Genomic DNA, 19161 nt, shown 5'->3' with positions numbered 1-19161 from the left:
ATTACTGCTATCCAAAAATCTGACTTACATATCCAAAATCCACTCTTAAAAATTACTTTGGTATGCTCACTGTGTTAAAGGGTCAGATTTTATAGGTTTAGGAAACCAATTTTTGTTACGCATCATGGTTCGAGTAGTCTCCCACATTGTTTTTTACCAAGATGCAAAAAAAGATGCCAACAATTCCAACAACAAACTATACAAAAAAAAATTACTTAAAAAACAAAAATGTGTGTGTGTGTTAAAAGGTCACACTGTGTTAAAAGGTCATGTAATGTGGTGTATAATATTATGTGTATTTCCTGCTCTGCGTTTTATATTGGGAAAACCTCTAGAAGGTTAAGAGACAGGATTTATGAAAAGTTGTTTGACATAAGAAAAGAAAAAAACTACAAACACATTCTTTAGGCATAGGTGTGTGATATCTGTTTTTTTAGTTCTGATGAAGTTCCATAAAGTCATTAAGAACAAAAGCGCTCAACTCAATGTATTTTAATTGAAATATTTAAATTTGTAGGTGTTTTAAGTGTGGAATAACATTTTTGTGCATTATCCATTTAAGTGCTTGGATATCGGTTTGTGAGTTCATTGTTGCAGGTGATTATTTCATCAGTTTGTTGGATAAAGTTAAAAACGCATACTACAAGAAAGTGCCAGATACACCCAAAAAGATTAATTCATAAGCGCTTTCATGTACTACAAGTAAAGTGAACTTCATCAGACAAAAATTTCCCCCATAGATTGGCTTTTTGTAATAATTACATCCATTGCCATGTTAAATTACATATATAAAATAATAAAACCATGAAAAACACAGTTCATAATAGATAAAATTAAAAACAAATTCCAGTTCTGACATATTTAACAAATTAAAATATTGTATAAATAAAATTTTGTAAACATCCCTAATATTAAAATAAAATGAAATATCAATCACACCAAGCAATTAAATATACATCTTTCTGAAAGACAAGACTGTTGATGGACACCCTGTTGTTAATGCCAGAGGTGGGGAGGGGGGTTAGTGGCATCCAAGAACACTTGCCAAAATAGTTCACATTTTTCAAAGTAAACCTGCTAACAGTGAAACTCTCCAAAATCTATTTTGAACTGCGTTTTTCATGGTTTTATTACTTTATATCTGTAATTTAATACTTCCACCACAAGATGGCAGTGGGCTTAATGATTATAAAAGGACAATCTATATGAGAAGATTTTTGTCTGATGAAGTCCACCTTACTTGTAGTAGACAAAAGTGCTTATGAATTAAAACATTTTGGGTTTATCTTGCACTTTCATTTGAGTCTGCTTTTGTGTTTTTTAAAGATCACAAAAGTTTAACACCTTCCATCTAGAGCCTACATAATCCTAATACCTGATAAGTAGTGCTGCTGTGTAAAGTGAAGGATAACTTTTTTTTTTTTTTTTTTTAATTAAAAAGAAAATACCTCCTCAAAATTATTTCAGGATAAAATATTGTATTGAGTCAGTTAATGTAGTAATAAATAAAATTGTGTTAAAATAATAAAAAAATAAGAGCCTAAACTGAACCCAGAATTGGAAAATGCATCATAGTATTTCCCTTTTCTCTCTCCCAGATTATAGATTTTTTTCAGCTGCTCACAATAACGAAAGAGGAAAAAAAATCAGACTTAAATGCATTGGGATTTCTATATCCAAGTAATTGTTTGCAGCTTCTTTTACTGCCTGTTGACAGCCATTTTGGACCTGTGATGCTGAAGACCTATATTTGAATGATGTTTTATTTTTTTGCACTTTATCAATCTGGTTAATCAGTTCTTGCCCCAAATCCCATTTTCAGAAAAGTCTTGGGGGGATCACTGCCTGAGTAAATGGCTGTGTAAATCATAGCACGCTATAATATAGATGGTATAGAAGAAGAATGTAAGAAACACATTGTTTGCACATCCTTGGGATAAGTTTAGCAATATGTAAAGTAATTAGATGCATATTAATTATCTACAAATGATGATTCTTAGCATGTGCAACTACTTAAGAGGGCTTCAGAAACAGTCAGTGAAATTAAACTGTGCTTTGTAGTTGTAAATTTTGAGTACTGTTCATACATGTATTCTTTTCTTGGAGATGCTTGTGCATTAGATGTAAACGTTGCTTTATCCTATTATTGTCAGAAACTTACTGGCTCATTCAGTGCTGACACCACTATGTAAAATCTGGTCATCGTTCGATCTGACATTTTTGTTTCACCTCTTTGTGATTTTTGAAGATTTGGCCAAATTCTGTACCCCTTCATGGAAGAAAGCACCTCACAGATTCTATGAGAAAGGTCCCTGTCAGGGTCTGAGAAGGGCAGAAGTTCTTTAATGAGGACTTTCTTTGCAAGATTGGCAAAGTACTAGCCCTGTTAAAGGTGAATTGGTGTTTTGCATGACTTCCTGGTCCTCTCTGGAATGCTGATCATTTCTAGTTGTTGGAAACTTGAGGTCTTTCCAGACCATCACTGCAGCCTCTGACCAGATCTCTTCAGTGGCACTAGTCTACATACTGGACAGTCCCCTTCATTTGGTTCAGATCTTGTTCCGTCCAGGCTGATGTGAGGCTGTGGCCCCTTTGTGTTACCCAGTCATGGATTTGGGGCACTTTGAACTGAGACGCCCTTATCCTTGCAGATTTAGCAGGAGGAAGAGCCACTGCTTTAGCCCAAGCAGGGATCCACAGCCCAGAAATGTGATAACAGACATGTGATTGGTGGGAGTTTGAGTCACAGGTGGTGGGGTACATACTTTGGTATGATGCCTGCACTACACCTGGAACAGGCCTCACACACCACTCCTGGCACAGTGCACAGGCTGCAGTCTGTCTGGTACACATTTATCACATGCTACCATTCATGTGAACCTTTTCATGATCCCTTTTTCTCAGTTTTCTTGGGGAAAGAGGGCCCCCTTCTACTTGTGCTACTTTTGGGAGTCTTTTGCTGATGAAGTCATTGTCATTGAACTAAATTTGATTGTATAGTCCTTTTGTTCCTCAAGTTTCTCCCTGTGGATCTTGTTTGGATATCCCTTATTGTTGATGTGGTTTAACATGTTTTGGTCTCCATTTCTTGTGTGCTTTCCCACAGGGTAAGGAGCTGTCGGACTCCTTGGCCAACCCCACCTTGGATCCAGCCTTTCAAAATGTTTTGGTGGAAGCCAGGAGGCACCATCACTCTGCTGCTATGGCCCCCACGTAGGCTGATGGCTTTGTGTAGAACTCTGTTTGATTAAAGTAATTTACTGTCAAAGCATTATAGAACTGATTGCTCTGTGTCTTCACTGGCTTCAGAGGGTCTCAGGAACCATAGCTTGTTTCATCCCTGCCAACTCACAAGGAGTCCAGAGCTTGGTGAGGTATGACAGAAGGTGTACTGTTTTGTCATTCTGAGGCCTCATGGCCCTCAACTGCTCTGCTGTGTCTGATGGAGTCAGAGTTGGAAAAATGTAAGGATCTCTTGAAGCCCTAGTTAAAGCACGACTCCTTCCATACCCTTTCTTTGATTTTTCATATGGAATTCCATGCAGCCCTATATAATGTTGATTGTGTGCATTTCTTGCTAGCTTACTCCTCTAATTGCTGGGAGTACATAGGGTGTTATCTCTGACGTGTCTCCTTACCTCATTCCAGGTACTGGTGTTGGTTGGTCTTAGATGGGGATAGCCTTCCTGGTTTGCATTGTATGAGAAAACCCTTGTTTTTGAAGTTAGCAGAACTGAGGCTGGACTGCTTTTGTTTCCTCCTTCACAATGTTTATGGTCTTCTGTGGGTGGTTCCCTAGTAGTCAGACATTGAACAGGCCCATACTCTACCATTCAGAGGGTAGTAGGCACTTTCTAGTTTTTAAGAGGAGGATGGCAAAAGCTGGTCCTAGGCTGGTACACCCACACTTCCACACGTACTCCTGACCATGTTGGGTTGGTTTTGCTTGTTAGGTTTTTGGCCTTTGAGTTCTTCCTCTCCAGTGAAGTCTTTGTGGTTCCCTTTACCCTCCTCCCCCTTGCAAAGAGGAGGTTAGCTAAAAGGTTACTCCTTGAGAGACTTTTGAAGCTTAATGTCAGAGGTTTTGTATGTAGTTTTGGTTGGATATCGTTGCCAGCAGTGTTTTGAGGTTCCCCTTGAGTCCAGACTCTGCTAAGGTTTTTGCCCATTGTGACTGAAGCCTGGTAGGAATGAACCCCCTCAGCGCTTCCCCTTGTAGGATGACGAGTGGCTCCCAGGAGTGCCCTCCTTCTTGGTCATAGCTTCATAGAGCTGCCTTGTTTTTTTACGGATTTTCTTTTTGGATCCTGCTCAGCTGCTTGTGGAGCCTTGTGCTACCATCCCTAAATGTTTCTTCCCTTTATCCCTTGGTTTGGCAGCTTAGATGCAGGTACATTTTGGGGTCAGAGTCTTGACACAGTTAAATTCATTGGAAGATGTAGAAACATTTGTTATTGTGTTCTGCCCCGGAAGATGGGCATTGCTATGAACTTTGAGGACCTGTGAGTTGTCATTATTTGACAACAGCTGCAGTAATCTTAGCTGTGCATGTTTTATCCTGCTAAATTCAGCCTTCCTGGGGATAAAAGCTCAATACAATTTTATATGTATTGGTCTGATTACTCCCACCCATTCATAATATTTTTTGTAATTATTCATACTGTACTTTTATCTTCATCTTCCATAATACCTGTAATCTGATTTGTCTCCTGTAATCTTTCTGTTTTATTTCCTTGAACGCCTTCTCCATTTTGCATAATGTGATGCTGCCTTACCACCATCCCAGATGCTCTCAATCAGCAAACAGGCGACTTTGCCCTTTACGTTACTTTTAGCACTATATAGCTGAGTACACTACTCTGCCTCTACTGCTGGCTTCTGTTTTTGTTACCTGTCATATACCTACCCTTTCACCTTGCTCAGTTTCTGTACAGGTACTCAACTCTCTCATACTTTCCTCCAGGCATAAATTATCATTACTTTCCTTAGCTCAGTCCTGAAAGCATTGTTAATAACACACAACATAGGGCTCAAATAACTTGTACCTCAATCTCTCACTCAGTATTCTTACGTAAGGCCAAATCATGGTCAAATGGGGCCCTAGGCAGGGGAATGGATCAGACCCCCACCCCACAGCCATTCTGGCGTCCCATTACTTGTCTGTCTCCCCCCATTACCATACACACTGCTCAAAACTGTCAGCATGCATTCTGTTTACTTCTTTACTTTTGAAATAAAGTCAGAGATATAGATTTAATTTAAAACGTTTAATGTAAATGTTCATTCTTGACCAGGTTAATCCCACTAGGTTAGTAGGGTATTTTCATGGTAAACCCTTGGTGGTGGTTCTACTACTACGGGAAATCTGGCCAGGACATTAGGGGAACCCCCCCCCCCTTTGATAGCTCAGGTGGATGTAAAAGATATCACAGCACCTATCATTAATGCAGACAGTTGTGGTCTTTGTTTAACATTTCATCCAAAGGATGACACACTCAGGAGTGCATCACCCCCATGACACACTCAGGAGTGCATCACCCCCTCCCTTCTTTAAGAACACCGCAGTATGAGCAAGTCATGTACATGGTGTGAAAGTAGAACCCACAAGTATGCTACTGGTTGTGTTACTAACACTGCTTTCAAATTGTGCATCACAAACACTGACAGACATTTGCACATTGAAAACAGACATAGCATGAGATGTACTGTTGCTCACATTCATTGAAAATGCAGCTACCCCTGTAGTTTTGAAGATTTTTCCATTAAGCAGTAAAACAAAATGTCTGAATAAATAAAAGACAAAATTACCCATTTCAGCACATTTCAATCAAATCTGATGATTAAGCAGTCAGGTAGTTGGTGTAGAGGATTAAGGCTGTTGTATTCTGTTGCCAAGGTACAGGGTTTGAGCCTGAGTAAGCTAATTAACTAACCTGCCATCTCTAACTAGAACATTTCTCACACACACACACACACACACACACCCTTTCAAAAGATGTTGGCAGCAAAGTACTCTGCACACATGAGTACCTGTTGAAGGCTCTCTCAGTCATAGCAGAACTCCTTCTGCAAAGTTCTGAATGCATGTTTGAGAAATCCTGTGATGCACACATTGTCTTTCATGGCATGGCAGACCTAAAAACATTTTGTTTGGGAATTCAAATCCCATCTGTGCATTGTACTAAAGACACATGCACACACAGACCGTAGAGGTGAGTGTATCGTTAAAGAATAAATTAATAATTTTTTAATTGTTTTAATAAAATTAAATGATGTGGCTGCCAGTGCTCCCCCCCCCCCAGCCAGTGGGCCCTAGGCAACTGCCTAGGTTGGTTAGTGCTGGATCCAGCTCTCTTCTTACAAACTTATACCAGTCGCATAGATAACCTTGATTTGACAAGGACATCATCCATTTCTACTGGTCGACCTGCCAACAGAGGACAGCAAGAAGGGGCATACCTCTCAAGTGTACCTTTTTATGTAAAATGTTCCTCATTTAGGGTCTTAAAAAGTGCATGTTCCTCGAAGTTCTACATTGATAGGGTCTGTCCCACATTCAGTGTTAGCAATTTTTAACTTATATCCATGGCAAATGGAACTGAATCATAGTATTTCATTAAAAGAATTAAAGTAGAGAGTTGATTATCCAAAACATCAGTTATCCGAATGCTGACTTCCAAAGTTTCGGGTAGGAAAAATCAAGTCTGATTGTGTAAACATTTTATATATTTGCTTGTGTGTGTTTTTTGAGCTTGTACTACAATAATTTACTGTACTGTTTTATACTTACAGTAAATTTGTTTTATTTTTCTTATTTAATGTTCCTCAAAAACATTTTTAGAAGTTTTTTTTATCCAGTTCAATTATATGTTTGATTATCCGAACAATTTAATTATCTGAACTACCCTAGGTCCCAGTTAGTTCAGATAATTGACTCTCTACTGTATTTTGTAAGTAAAAATATCAAATTTTAGCCATCGTATGAGCTTCTTAGTTTAATTTGTTAGTAAGTTGTCAATTTGCCCATTTGTTCCACATTATGACAGGTCATGTCCCTTATTTTGGAATGTGAATGCTGAGGGCTTTGAGGAGCTGGGGTTCATTGTTCCATCAGTTAACATATGTTAAAAGGACAGTCGTAATTGTCATCCTGCAGTGTCAAATAAAAACATAATTAAGTACATCTGGTATTTAATTTACACTGTGCGACAGTCATAGCTGTCAACAACAGAACATACATTGATGTGCTCTACAGGAGTAGGCTTAGTTAAGCATAAATCCGATTATCTTACTGATAAATGTGAATCTTCCATCAGCACTGGTTGTCAGCTTAACCTTAATTAATACTAACATTCTGTAATTCTCCACCCTTTTATACTTGGTATGAATAGTCATGTGACATCCCTCACAAATTGGTTCTGTTTGCTAGCAGTCATAACAGGCTGTGGTGATAGTTAAAGAATCTTAAAACAAATAAAAAGTAAATTGCCCACATATAGAAACACATGAGCATTGTTCTGTCTGTTTTCAGTATGTTACAATCACTGCCATCTGACAAATCAAATGGGCATCTTCAACTAAATCTAGGTTTTCTGTAAACATTGATGTAAAATTTACATTTTCCGGATCAAGAACTTCACCTGTTCAAACAACTATTGGATCTTTTCCCCTAATGTCCAGTGTTCAGGTATCACTTGCATTTAATGCAGATGTTTGTTTTAATCCAAATGTTATTGCTGTAGTTCAACTGTAGTGTTCACTATTTATTTATCCTTTTGTAACTGGGAAAGTGTGACTGAGCCAATAGCCTGTTTTCAATGGAGGTCTGGGGAGAAAACGCTTCACAACCGATTCAAAAAATGTTTAAAAAGTAATTAATGAGTAATTATATACAAGGGGAGGAAAGCTCCCCCACCAGATAAAACACTTTACAATAGATCGGGTGTATGTTGTGTAGAAGGGGTGGGGTGTACCTTGCGTACATGGGGATAAGAGACCCCACAACCAATTGAAATGCATTTACAGAATATTGCTAGAAGAAATTGTGATCAAGCATATAGCTACTGTGTATCACTAAGTACTATTTTTTTTGTTTGTTGTTTTTCTTTCTGCTTTTCCCGGTTAGGGGTCACCACAGTGGAACACCGGTCTGCTAATGACTGACAGTCAATTTTTACGGTGCCGAGGTGCCAGCCCGACACCCAACATTCAACGAAGGCACGCCCATTCACACATGTCTTTCAAATGCCACTCAACCGTGGGGAGGACATGCAGACTCCACACAGAAGGTGCTCCAGCCGAGAATCGAACGGGAGAACCTCTTGCTGTGAGGCGACAAAGCTACCGCTGCATCACCGTGGCTTGTATCACTATGTACTACTGTGTAACTAAAATTTGAGCACAATTCTAGCTGAACTGTTATACTACCATACGAGTCATTTTCATTACCTGTAACTTAAAGTGAAATATTCTTCCAGTTATTGACTAACCTAGTTAAATTTTCAGTGTTTGACGTCATGTATGTAATATCTTAAAAGTAAACATTATGCATGCAGTTACTCAGTATATCATTTTAGGCCATGCTGTACAACCTGAACAAACAGAACGCAATTAAGCATTTCTGTCTGAAATGAGATCTTTGTAAAGTATTCTGCGCTAAGTTTTTGGATACAATTCAAGTCCAGAGGTTATTTCAAGTTAAATAATAATGCAGACTTGTAATAATGTATGTTTCTTAAAACAACCCTCTTTTCATAGTCATTTTCCATGTGAGAAACACTGTTTTAAATATGGGTTATGTCACCGTATTTTATTGGGTTCAAACTTTTGCCTTTTCCTTTAACATTAATTAGCAACAGGCAACTGAAATGTATGTTCATAACAAATGTTAACCACTCCCTGCTTAATTCGTTAAGGTCAGGTCTCTTGACTAGACAGTCACATCTGCCAGTACTGACCAGAAAAAACAGTGGCAAAGTAAAAAAAAAAAAAAAAAAAAAATGTTTCTGCCTGCTGTCCATATGGGTAACATGTCCCTGACTGCCTGCTCTAAACTAGAATGACAGGATGTGTGTTCGCCTGCATTTTCTGAAAGATATGAAGTCTGAAACTTCTATGTATGTCATTCAGTTCTCTGAGATTTGTCCAAAAAACAAATATTTCATCAGGAACAGACCATGTGAGGTAAACGTGTACATTCTTCGAAAATACAGACATTTGAGAGGCATGATGAGGTGAGTGTAAACACAAGAGACTGTGTTACACTGTCTTATTAGGCAGCCCTCGCTACGTGCTTTATGGCTTTGAAAACTGGCAAAATAATCAGCGTATTTTTTGTAAGTAGTAGCACATAGAGCTCCGTGCACTGCAAAGAATTCGCTGATCATAACCCTTTATTATGTGTTCTCAGCATGGATGCCAAGAGTCGCCTCTTAAGCACATGTCTTGGCATCCATCCGTGCACTGCAAAGAATTCGCTGATCATAACCCTTTATTACGTGTTCTCAGCATGGATGCCAAGAGTCGCCTCTTAAGCACATGTCTTGGCATCCATCCGTGCACTGCAAAGAATTCGCTGATCATAACCCTTTATTATGTGTTCTCAGCATGGATGCCAAGAGTCGCCTCTTAAGCACATGTCTTGGCATCCATGACTCGCAGATAATAAGCAGGTCATTATTGGTGGCCCTTCATAATCGTATGTTTGACTTTATCAAATGAAGTAGACTATTGCTTAACCAATATTTGGCCATTTTCAGCCCTCAAACATTTATTGGGCAGACGTCTCAGGATATCCTCTTTAGTAAAATACCCACAGTGTACTGCAGTTCATAGCTTCATGAACAATGTACTAGTCTGAATTTGTAGCCTTGCTGCTGGAATTACAAATATACACAGGCTCCACTTCTGTATCACATCTGACCTGTGCGACCTGTGCTCCTGTACAATCTCAGTTTCTTCTATTGTATCAGCGTCTGTTATTTTAACAATTTAAAATAAATAAAAATAAATAAATAATTCAGTTATTCCCACAGAGAGTGCTTTTATTTCCCCAAGGGCTTAATCCAGACTGTCAAAAGTCAAGACTTAGCCCATTTTAAGTATACCTTCAGAAAAATAAGAAAAGTATGTGTAAACCTCAGTTTCCTTCATTTTTACTCAAACAAATGCCCTACACTGACCATCTCAAAAAAACTCCAGCTTTACTCCGTAGCATATTGCCTACTCCGAGGTGATCTCTGCCTAACATATAAAGCTATGTCAAACCCAGAGCTGTTGGACATGCTACACCTAAAGAAATCCCAATCCCTCCCAGCTACACGTTCTAGGGACCTAAACCTTGTCACCACAATAAACAGGACATGCTGGAGGGATCGATTCCTGTCCCAGAGACTTCCCATACTCTGGAACAGGCTACCCATCTATGTCAAGCAAAGTTCTTCATTAGCACTCCAAGAAAAATCTTGATGAGTGGATGGGAAATAGGAAATACACCCTGGGGATCACTTCTGTATCTCTGCTCGACAGTGGCACAGGAAAATAACTTTCTTGGGTGGTGTAAGCCAGGGAATCTTGTTGGCTTATGTAGGCCCTTGGGCTGATAGCGTAGTATCTACCTATGAACCTTATCACGTAACACAAAAAAACAAACAATGTTGGTGTCACATCAGAGAAATCATTTTCCACAAATTCACGTCTCCCTAACAGAGATACTCTACCACATGACTGCTACATCTTCTAGTGCATCTACTGTTTTTCAGAAGAAGTTAGAAATTCTGTCCATATCAACCTTGCTGTCCCATTTTTAACTTTTGATAATCGTATAATGGCACCTGTTTCACCTGTGCCATTCCCAAAGTGCTTTTCATAAAACCAGCCAGCTCCATCATGTTGCTCTTCACATATTTCATGAAATCCATTTTCTCTTCAACCTGACAAACCCTGTACAGCTTTAAATCTATTTTTTTTTTTTGTTTTGTCCCCCATTAAGAATTGCACCATTTGCTTCACTGTGTCAACTGCCATGTTTTGGATCTCACACATTCCTGTGTAGCTGGTTCACTGGCATTCCACTTTTCACACAGATATTCCAATTCATTAGTCAGGACCACTGCTAAGTGCTCCTTGTATACATTTTACAGTCCCAGTCCCATTTAACAACTCCATCCTTAAGGGCTTCTAGAGTATTTACTACTTCAATCACATTCAGTGCAAAGAGGTTTTTAGGCTGTCTTCTGGCGAAATGCAAAGTGTCATGATGACCCTGGTCCGTACAGTCCAACAGACATCTCCCTGAAAATACTCCGGTTTGAGTACACAATCCATTTTTCATCACCTTTTTTCTCATTAACTTAACAAAAATATATTAAATGAGCTATTTTGTCTGTTAAGCAGCTTTATTTTCTGTAATTACCAAACAGAAGACCTCTCCAGTAGACTAAGGGAATTTCACCAAGCTAATGGTAACCAGGCTCACTATAGAAACTCCCTTCGCATAAACTCATCAGTAAAGCACACCATTTTTATTTCTTTAAGAACTTGCAGTCACACTTGATATGCACCATTTGCTGTTGCTGCTAGACAGTCTTATGTATGACTACATGAAGATGCCGGTAGTCAGAGTGGCCTGTTATAAGTAGCCCCGCTGCATCTGTCACTCACCTATCCTTTCCACACTCTTACATTCCTTTACCTTTTCCAGGTGTTTTTGAATCAGTTCACTGACTGGTACTCAATCTGGAGCATTGCTTTACAATCCCCCATACGATTATGAAGTCCATTTGCTTGAGCCAGCCCTCTAGCCGTTATCTGTGTTCCTTTTTCTACATGCCATTGTTTCTCTTCAGCTTCTGTCCATATCTTCTCTTTTTTTTCTTTTGTTATATTTGTATCCCTAGCTTGACAATTTGTTTTAGATTCTTTTTTTTGTTTTCATTTACTGCTTTTTCTATGCATATTTGTTGCTTAATGTGACAGTAACTGCAGCTATCATTTAAAATGTATTGAAACTGTAAACTTTTAGTCCATCTCCTTAGCCTGGGCCTCTACAATGTCCATCTCTTCAGCTTGCTCTTCATACTTTTAGGTCTGACCCTTACACCTGTGCCACCCAGGTTTTTAGAGAGGGGAGTGTTGAGAGGAGGAAGGTGGTCACTGTCAGTACCACCCGAGTGCTGCTCATTATCCTGTCCTTGAGAACATGACATCCAGTAGATGTGGACACTTTTAGACATTTTTTTTTGCTTGCACATCACATGTACTCCCTTCGTTGTAGCATTGCACTTGTATGTTATGTCCCTTGGCTTATGCCAGGTGTTTGGTAGCAGAATTTGATCACCTTACAGCCTATCACATTACACATCTTTGAGTAAGGAATTCAGGCCACTGGCTGCTATTAGTTTATCCACAATTGTGGACCTTTTAGAAGCAGCTGGGACTACAGTTGATTACAACAGAGATACACACCATGCTTCTGTGCCAACAGGCTGGCACAATGCTTTAAGCCTTTTTTGATAAAGATGGCGTTCGCATCTGTGTAGATCAAAAGTTTTCCAGTAGTATCTGATGTTTATGGCCAAGTCTTTTTCTTTCTTTATTTTCACTTTCACCTTTTTGTTCTGTTTGTAGTCCCCTCTATTAACTCATACTAGGGCTTAGTCAAAAACAGCTCAAAATAATTATTTTCCTCAACTAATGCTTAGCTGTCATTCAGCATTTGTTGACCATTTAGTTGAAGAGGGGCAGTCATTCTGTTGTTCTTGTCCTTTCATGGGCCTTTGTATTGTAAAGCTGAGTTGTACAAGTTCTTTATATCCTTAGTCCTGTCTGTGGGTTGAACTTTACCTGCACTGTTATTGTTCTTCTGAGAACTGTTAAATCTGCTACCACCAGTCCATCCCAATGAGAGGGAGAATAAGTATACTCTCATCGCCATCCATTGTGACCCTGGTGTCTTTTCATATTCTTTCTTCATCTTGCACTGCATGTGTGATAGCAGTGAAGGTGTTGTGCCTCTGTGTCATTAGCCTGATCTTTCTGGAAGACTCCATTATAGATATTAGACTTTTCAACTACTGTAGCCTTTTTCTGATATTGACTGTACAGAAAAGGAGATATGGTTAAGAAGTAACAAAAATTATTTAGAGGGACTGACAAAGATTAAAGTATTGCAGAATATGAAGAATCTCACAGAAAAAGAACAGACACAACTGCAGAGTGCTAAAGAGAAAATAAGGGATTACCTCAAATATGTATGCATTGAGAAAGATCGCTGGTAAGCAACTGCTTTTGATCATAACTCCAGAGCACAAAAGCTTTTAGCACAATGACTCAGGCTACAGAAAGTAGAAGGAGCTGTTGCCAAGCTTAGGCAGCTTATAACAAGGAAAATAACCAGAGATCTAGCGATCTTAGGCAGCCTATAACAAGGAAAATAACCAGCGATCCGGCGTGCTAAGGCAGCCTATAACAAGGAAAATAACCAGCGATCCAGGGAGCTTAGGCAGCCTATAACAAGGAAAATAACCAGCGATCCAGTGAGCTTAGGCAGCCTATAACAAGGAAAATAACCAGCGATCCAGTGAGCTTAAGCAGCCTATAACAAGGAAAATAGCCAGCGATCCAGTGAGCTTAGGCAGCCTATAACAAGGAAAAAAACAGTGATCCAGCGAGCTTAGGCAGGCTATAACAAGGAAAATAACCAGCGATCCAGCGAACTTAGGCAGCCTATAACAAGGAAAATAACCAGCGATCCAGTGAGCTTAGGCAGTCTATAACAAGGAAAATAACCAGCGATCCAGTGAGCTTAGGCAGCCTATAACAAGGAAAATAACCAGCGATCCAGTGAGCTTAGGCAGCCTATAACAAGGAAAATAACCAGCGATCCAGTGAGCTTAGGCAGCCTATAACAAGGAAAATAACCAGCAATCCAGTGAGCTTAGGCAGCCTATAACAAGGAAAATAACCAGAGATCTAGCGAGCTTAGGCAGCCTATAACAAGGAAAATAACCAGCGATCCAGCGAGCTTAGGCAGCCTATAACAAGGAAAATAACCAGCAATCCAGTGAGCTTAGGCAGCCTATAACAAGGAAAATAACCAGCGATCCAGCGAGCTTAGGCAGCCTATAACAAGGAAAATAACCAGCGATCCAGTGAGCTTAGGCAGCCTATAACATGGAAAATAACCAGAGATCTAGCGGTATTAGAAATAGTTTGGAAATTTTATGAAAATCTGTGTAAAGCAGAGAAATGTGGAAATCTAGAAAAAGTACAAATGGAAATGTTTGTGGAAGAATTAAATATGCCAAGGTTAGATGTAGATGAGGCTCAATTACTAGTATTTAGGATAGGAGGAGCTGTGAACAAATGGTGATGTATAACCAATCTATAGGAAAGCCTCCAGAAATGCATGATATTCCTGTGGAAGCTTTGAAGCTAGGAATGAAGAAAGTGATAAAGATTTGGAAAGTTTTGTTTGAAAGCAGGAAGAGCTCCAACATCCTGGAAGAAAGTGTTGGTGAGCAGGAGGAGCACCAACATCCTGGAAGAAAGTGTTGGTGAGCAGGAGGAGCACCAACATCCTGGAAGAAAGTGTTGGTGAGCAGGAGGAGCACCGACATCCTAGAAGAAAGTGTTGGTGAGCAGGAGGAGCACCAACATCCTGGAAGAAAGTGTTGGTAGCCCTAATCCCTAAAAATGGTAAAGACCCATTAGATTCAGAAGATAGGCCCATTTCACTTCTAAACCGTGATTATAAAGTGTTTGTCTATAATGGCTAAAAGAATAGCAAAGGTGATGCCAAACTTGGTAGCTATTGATCAGTGTAGTTTTGTGTAAGGGAAACAAACATTTGACAACATCAATAGAACAATGATGATACAGAGGAAACAGAATGTAAGAAAATATAACTACTGTTGCTGGATATAGAGAAAGCATTTGACACGGCTGCTATTTTATGAGTAGGGAAATGGAAGCATTTGCATTTCCTTATAAAATTATAAGGTTGATTAGTAAGGTATATGAGAGATTAGAGGTGAAATTAAAGTGTGGGTGTGGGGAGTCCTCTCTGATGAGTTTTGTTTGAGGAGAGGAATCAGGCCTTTTTCTATTTGTGTTGTATCTAGAACCACTGTTAATGAAAATAAGGGACTCAGGAATTCAAGGATGTAATTGGTATGGTAATCAAGAAAAGTTGGTTTTAGATATTGTTGTATACCTCATAAAACCAGACAAGGACATTTCAGTATTGTGGAACATTCTGTGACAGTTTCAAGTCTTTTCAGGATACAAAATTAATGAAGATAAATCAAAGTCAATAGCTGTAAGCTATGTACCCACATATGAATTGGTTCAGCAATACCCATATTTATGGGGCATGATAAAAAAAGTACTTAAGAAGTACTTCAGAGTATGCATTAAAAGGATTCTGTTATAGCAGCAAAGGATGCATGGGAAGAGACTAAAAAGGTAATGCAAAACTGAGAAATTGGAAGCTCTGTTTTATGGATATGGATAGCAAGATACAAGCAGTGAAACGTTTTAGCCCCTTTAGTTTTATACATACGTCGAGCATATTTTTATCAACCAGAGGAGACATTGCAGATAGCAATTAATAAAGAGTTGAAGGATTTTATCTGTGAGGGGAAGGAGGCAAGAGTCAAGTGGGATACGTTTATCCATCCAACAGAACAAGATGATTTGGGATTTCCAGATTTGAAGGAGTATTTCAGAGCTACACGGTTAAGACTCCTATGCATAACACAAGCAGAAAGCTACAATTCAAAGTTAAAAGGCAAGGTGATGAAACTGGGGAGACGCTCAAGAAACAGAGACTGGGATTTGGGATGTTGATCTTTAAGGAGAATAACAATAACCAAACAGAATATTCATAAAATAGCAGAAAGTATTTTAAGAAGTAAGCCAATGCATGAATGGAGAAAGGAGACTCTGCCAATAGGGATGACTGTAGTTAGGGGTATAAATAATAGGCAAGAAGGGGGGCTTGAGTTTAACGAAAAGGATCTGGAAAAGGAACCAAGGTATTGGGAGCAAATAATTGGAGAGGGAAGGGTAATAGAATGGGAACAGGCCAATAATTCATTGGACTGCAGACTAGAGATTACCTTCCCTGTCAAGGATTGATATCAGAGTATAGACAGAAAGAAATAGCAGGATCCTAAGTGAAAAAACAACACTGGCAGAGTTCTGAGTGGAATCTGGAACAGAAGCTGATGTGGGATAATTAGTAGGATATATAAAATACTGCATGATAACTATAAGAACCAGTCAGAGGAGATCACAAAGACATGATGGGAGGATATATGTATGGCTCCCAAATATGCAACAAAGTTTAGAATATTTAGGATTTTTGCCTGGAAGGGTTTGCAGAGGTATTTCTATACCCAAAGCAGACTCCAAATACATTTTCATCAGGTAGATTTCAAATGTTGGAGTAGTGATTGAGAAGAAAGGGGTAACTGAGAACATATGTTGTGAGAGTGTAATGAGTTGACAGACTTTAAAAATTCCCTTCAGACTACTCTGTCAGAAAAACTGGGTGAGTAGATTGGTATAACTAAGGAAGTTATTTTTCTTTAGAGCTGTGATACAGACATACCTCTCAATTGCCCAGATTTTTTGCCTCATGTTTGTGGTCTTTTCTGCATACAGTTTGTGATTTTCTGGCAAATCATTAAGGATTTAAGTTGATAAATAGTGACATACATTAGAGTTTCAGGCTTTATATCCTTCAGAAAATGCACACTTACACAATACCTCTTATTCTAGCAACTTTGTAGGTTTCTAAGAGCAATATTTAAAACCTGTCCCTATTTTTGGACATTTGTCCCCCATTATTTTAGGCTTTCAGAATTGGAATTGCCCAGACATAGTAAGGCCTTGCAGCGTCTAATTATGGTGGCTGCCATGAAAGCAATTACTAGAAAATGGAAATCAAAGTCCAAACCAGACATATTTGAAGTATCGAATATTTTAACAGAGATAAGAGAACTGGAAGTGAGATCTCTAGAAAGAGTAGGAGCAAATTACATAGAAAATTAAATTGTGGGAGCAATACATGCAGAATAGTGTTATGGAAGAGGAATAAAGTTTAAGGGAAGGCAGGAATTGAATGAGCTGTGTAATGTTTGACAATGACTGAAGAGATGTATAATATTTGCAACTGAAAATATGTCAATGTGGTTTGTTTTCATTTGTATCAATGTATGATTGTCTGCGTCTTAACTGATAATTCAGTAAAGATGTTTCTTAAAAAAATATGACTGATCCTTCAGGGAAAAATATTCTGAAGATAGCTGGATACAGTAGCTTGAATCTCACATCTGCCTCTCGACATTCCCTAATTGCTGGTTAAATTTGTTTCTCTTCTTCCTATTGTACAGTAAGTAATAATTTTCCTGAACACGACTGTCTCCAATTTCTAATACTTTGTCCTTCTGCCACAGTTTAGTCAGGATCACCTCTTTTTGCTGATATGATTCCATCTTTACTAATACAGGTTGTGGCTGATTTTTAGTAGACAGGTTTGGAGCATGCTAGTAATGACAGGAAAGCACACTGATATAGCCCAGATAAAATCACCAACCTTTTGTTAAAAGTAGCACAAAAAACACTCCACTGACTAAGCGCTTTCATCCCACTAAGTGTTTTCTCTTCACCTTTTCTAGTTGATTTTCTTTCAGGTTCTCTTAAGTATTTTCTTTGCCAATGTCCAAGCAGTGTATGTACTATCTAGTGACTGAATTTTACTAAAACTGGAAGACTTACTAGCCCTTCTCTCTCAGATTCTTTTTTCATACTGGGACAACTGAAATTAAGTTGTTGACCAGTGTGCAGCCATCTTGGAAGTCTTTGCCATGGCGTTTTTAATTCTAAAGGGTAGTATTTTACGGCATTGTAGTGTATTATTTTTATTTCACCATTTTCCTGACATAAATTACCCTTATAGTTCTCTAACTGAAACATCTTTTCAAGTCTGTGTTGTTCTCATTATTACAAGCAGAAAGTAATATAGTAACTAAGCATCTAAAATGCCACTAACTATTAACTTGTACATAATTTGAGGAGTGGTTCTCTAACAACATATATGTAGATAGATAGATAGATAGATATATGTATGTATTATTTTTTGTTTTTACTTTTCCTACAAGGATGCTTTGGAGTTTACTTCTTCGTTGAATCTTGACATATTCTGCTCTTTCAACCAAACTGATTTTTAACTATTTAACAACAGGTATGATTTAACAAGTATTGTAATATAATTGGTTTATTTTCTTGGCCCTGTGTTTATCATTGCACTGTCTGATTTATTTCCTCTAAGTTGTCTCCCAGTTTACTGATGGGAAAAAAATATGTCTGACATTAATGGCATATTAGCAAAAAAAGACAAGACCATGTGATCTCATATAACTGGAGTTTTGTTAGGTTGTCTCACTTGTTGCCTATTTTACTGCTTCAGGTTTTTCTTCTAGTTTCATTTGCATTTGTCTTCCAGTACTGGTGAGAAGTGTTTGCTTAACTTCAAGAAGTGTGGATTGTTTGGAAAGGAACTACATCGAGTTGAAGGTTACATCTTAGACAAAAAGTAAGTGAGTGTGTTTGCACCCTGCTTCATACAGTTCTTTGTGATGTTCTTTGCTGTACGTGGTTTTATTTCTGATGCTTGTGATTTATTTCCTTTTGTTTACTGGGAAAGTCTGGCAGTGTAATCAATAACTCCTTTTCAGGAAATGCCCAAGTAGAAAACCTCCAAACATTAAGTAACAAAAGCTGATTTACATAGACTTGCTTAGAATACATGTAAACAAAATTAGAAAAACAATTAAAGAATATTCAGTCTGCAATAATCACATTATAACAAAGAGATAAAGAGAAGACATTACACTGATTCTCTTACACAAGTAGACAGCGGTGTCTCCCAGACAGGTTTAAAATATCTATGAACTCTTGTTGAGTGAAGGAGGAATGAAATAAGGAAAAAAATAGGTTGAAAGATTAGTAACAGAATTATATGCAAATTAAGTTTTATGCTTCTGCCAAAATGATCCTGATAGTAATTATGCTTAGTTAGAGATTTAAAACAGAGGCTTGTGAGATAGAAAGAAGTGCGGGTAGGTTTAGAGAGAGGATTATCACATCCTTAGG

At 38.4% G+C, this 19161-nt stretch overlaps 1 protein-coding gene across 1 annotated transcript in view; it reads left to right on the top strand.

Moving 5' to 3' along the window:
- OSBPL2 (oxysterol binding protein like 2) overlaps positions 1-19161 on the top strand; it is a 256311-nt gene that overhangs the window by 111370 nt on the left and 125780 nt on the right. Inside the window, exon 7 of the mRNA XM_044090414.1 lies at positions 18512-18601. Within this exon, the coding sequence (XP_043946349.1) occupies positions 18512-18601 (90 nt within the window). The remainder of the gene's footprint in view (positions 1-18511; positions 18602-19161) is intronic.

This window comes from Protopterus annectens, chromosome 12.part0 (genome assembly GCF_019279795.1).
Source record: "Protopterus annectens isolate FY-2018-M chromosome 12.part0, PAN1.0, whole genome shotgun sequence".
Lineage (NCBI taxonomy): Eukaryota > Metazoa > Chordata > Ceratodontiformes > Protopteridae > Protopterus > Protopterus annectens.
The sequence above is the reverse complement of the archived record's forward strand: the minus strand, read 5'-3'. Positions and strand labels throughout refer to the sequence as shown.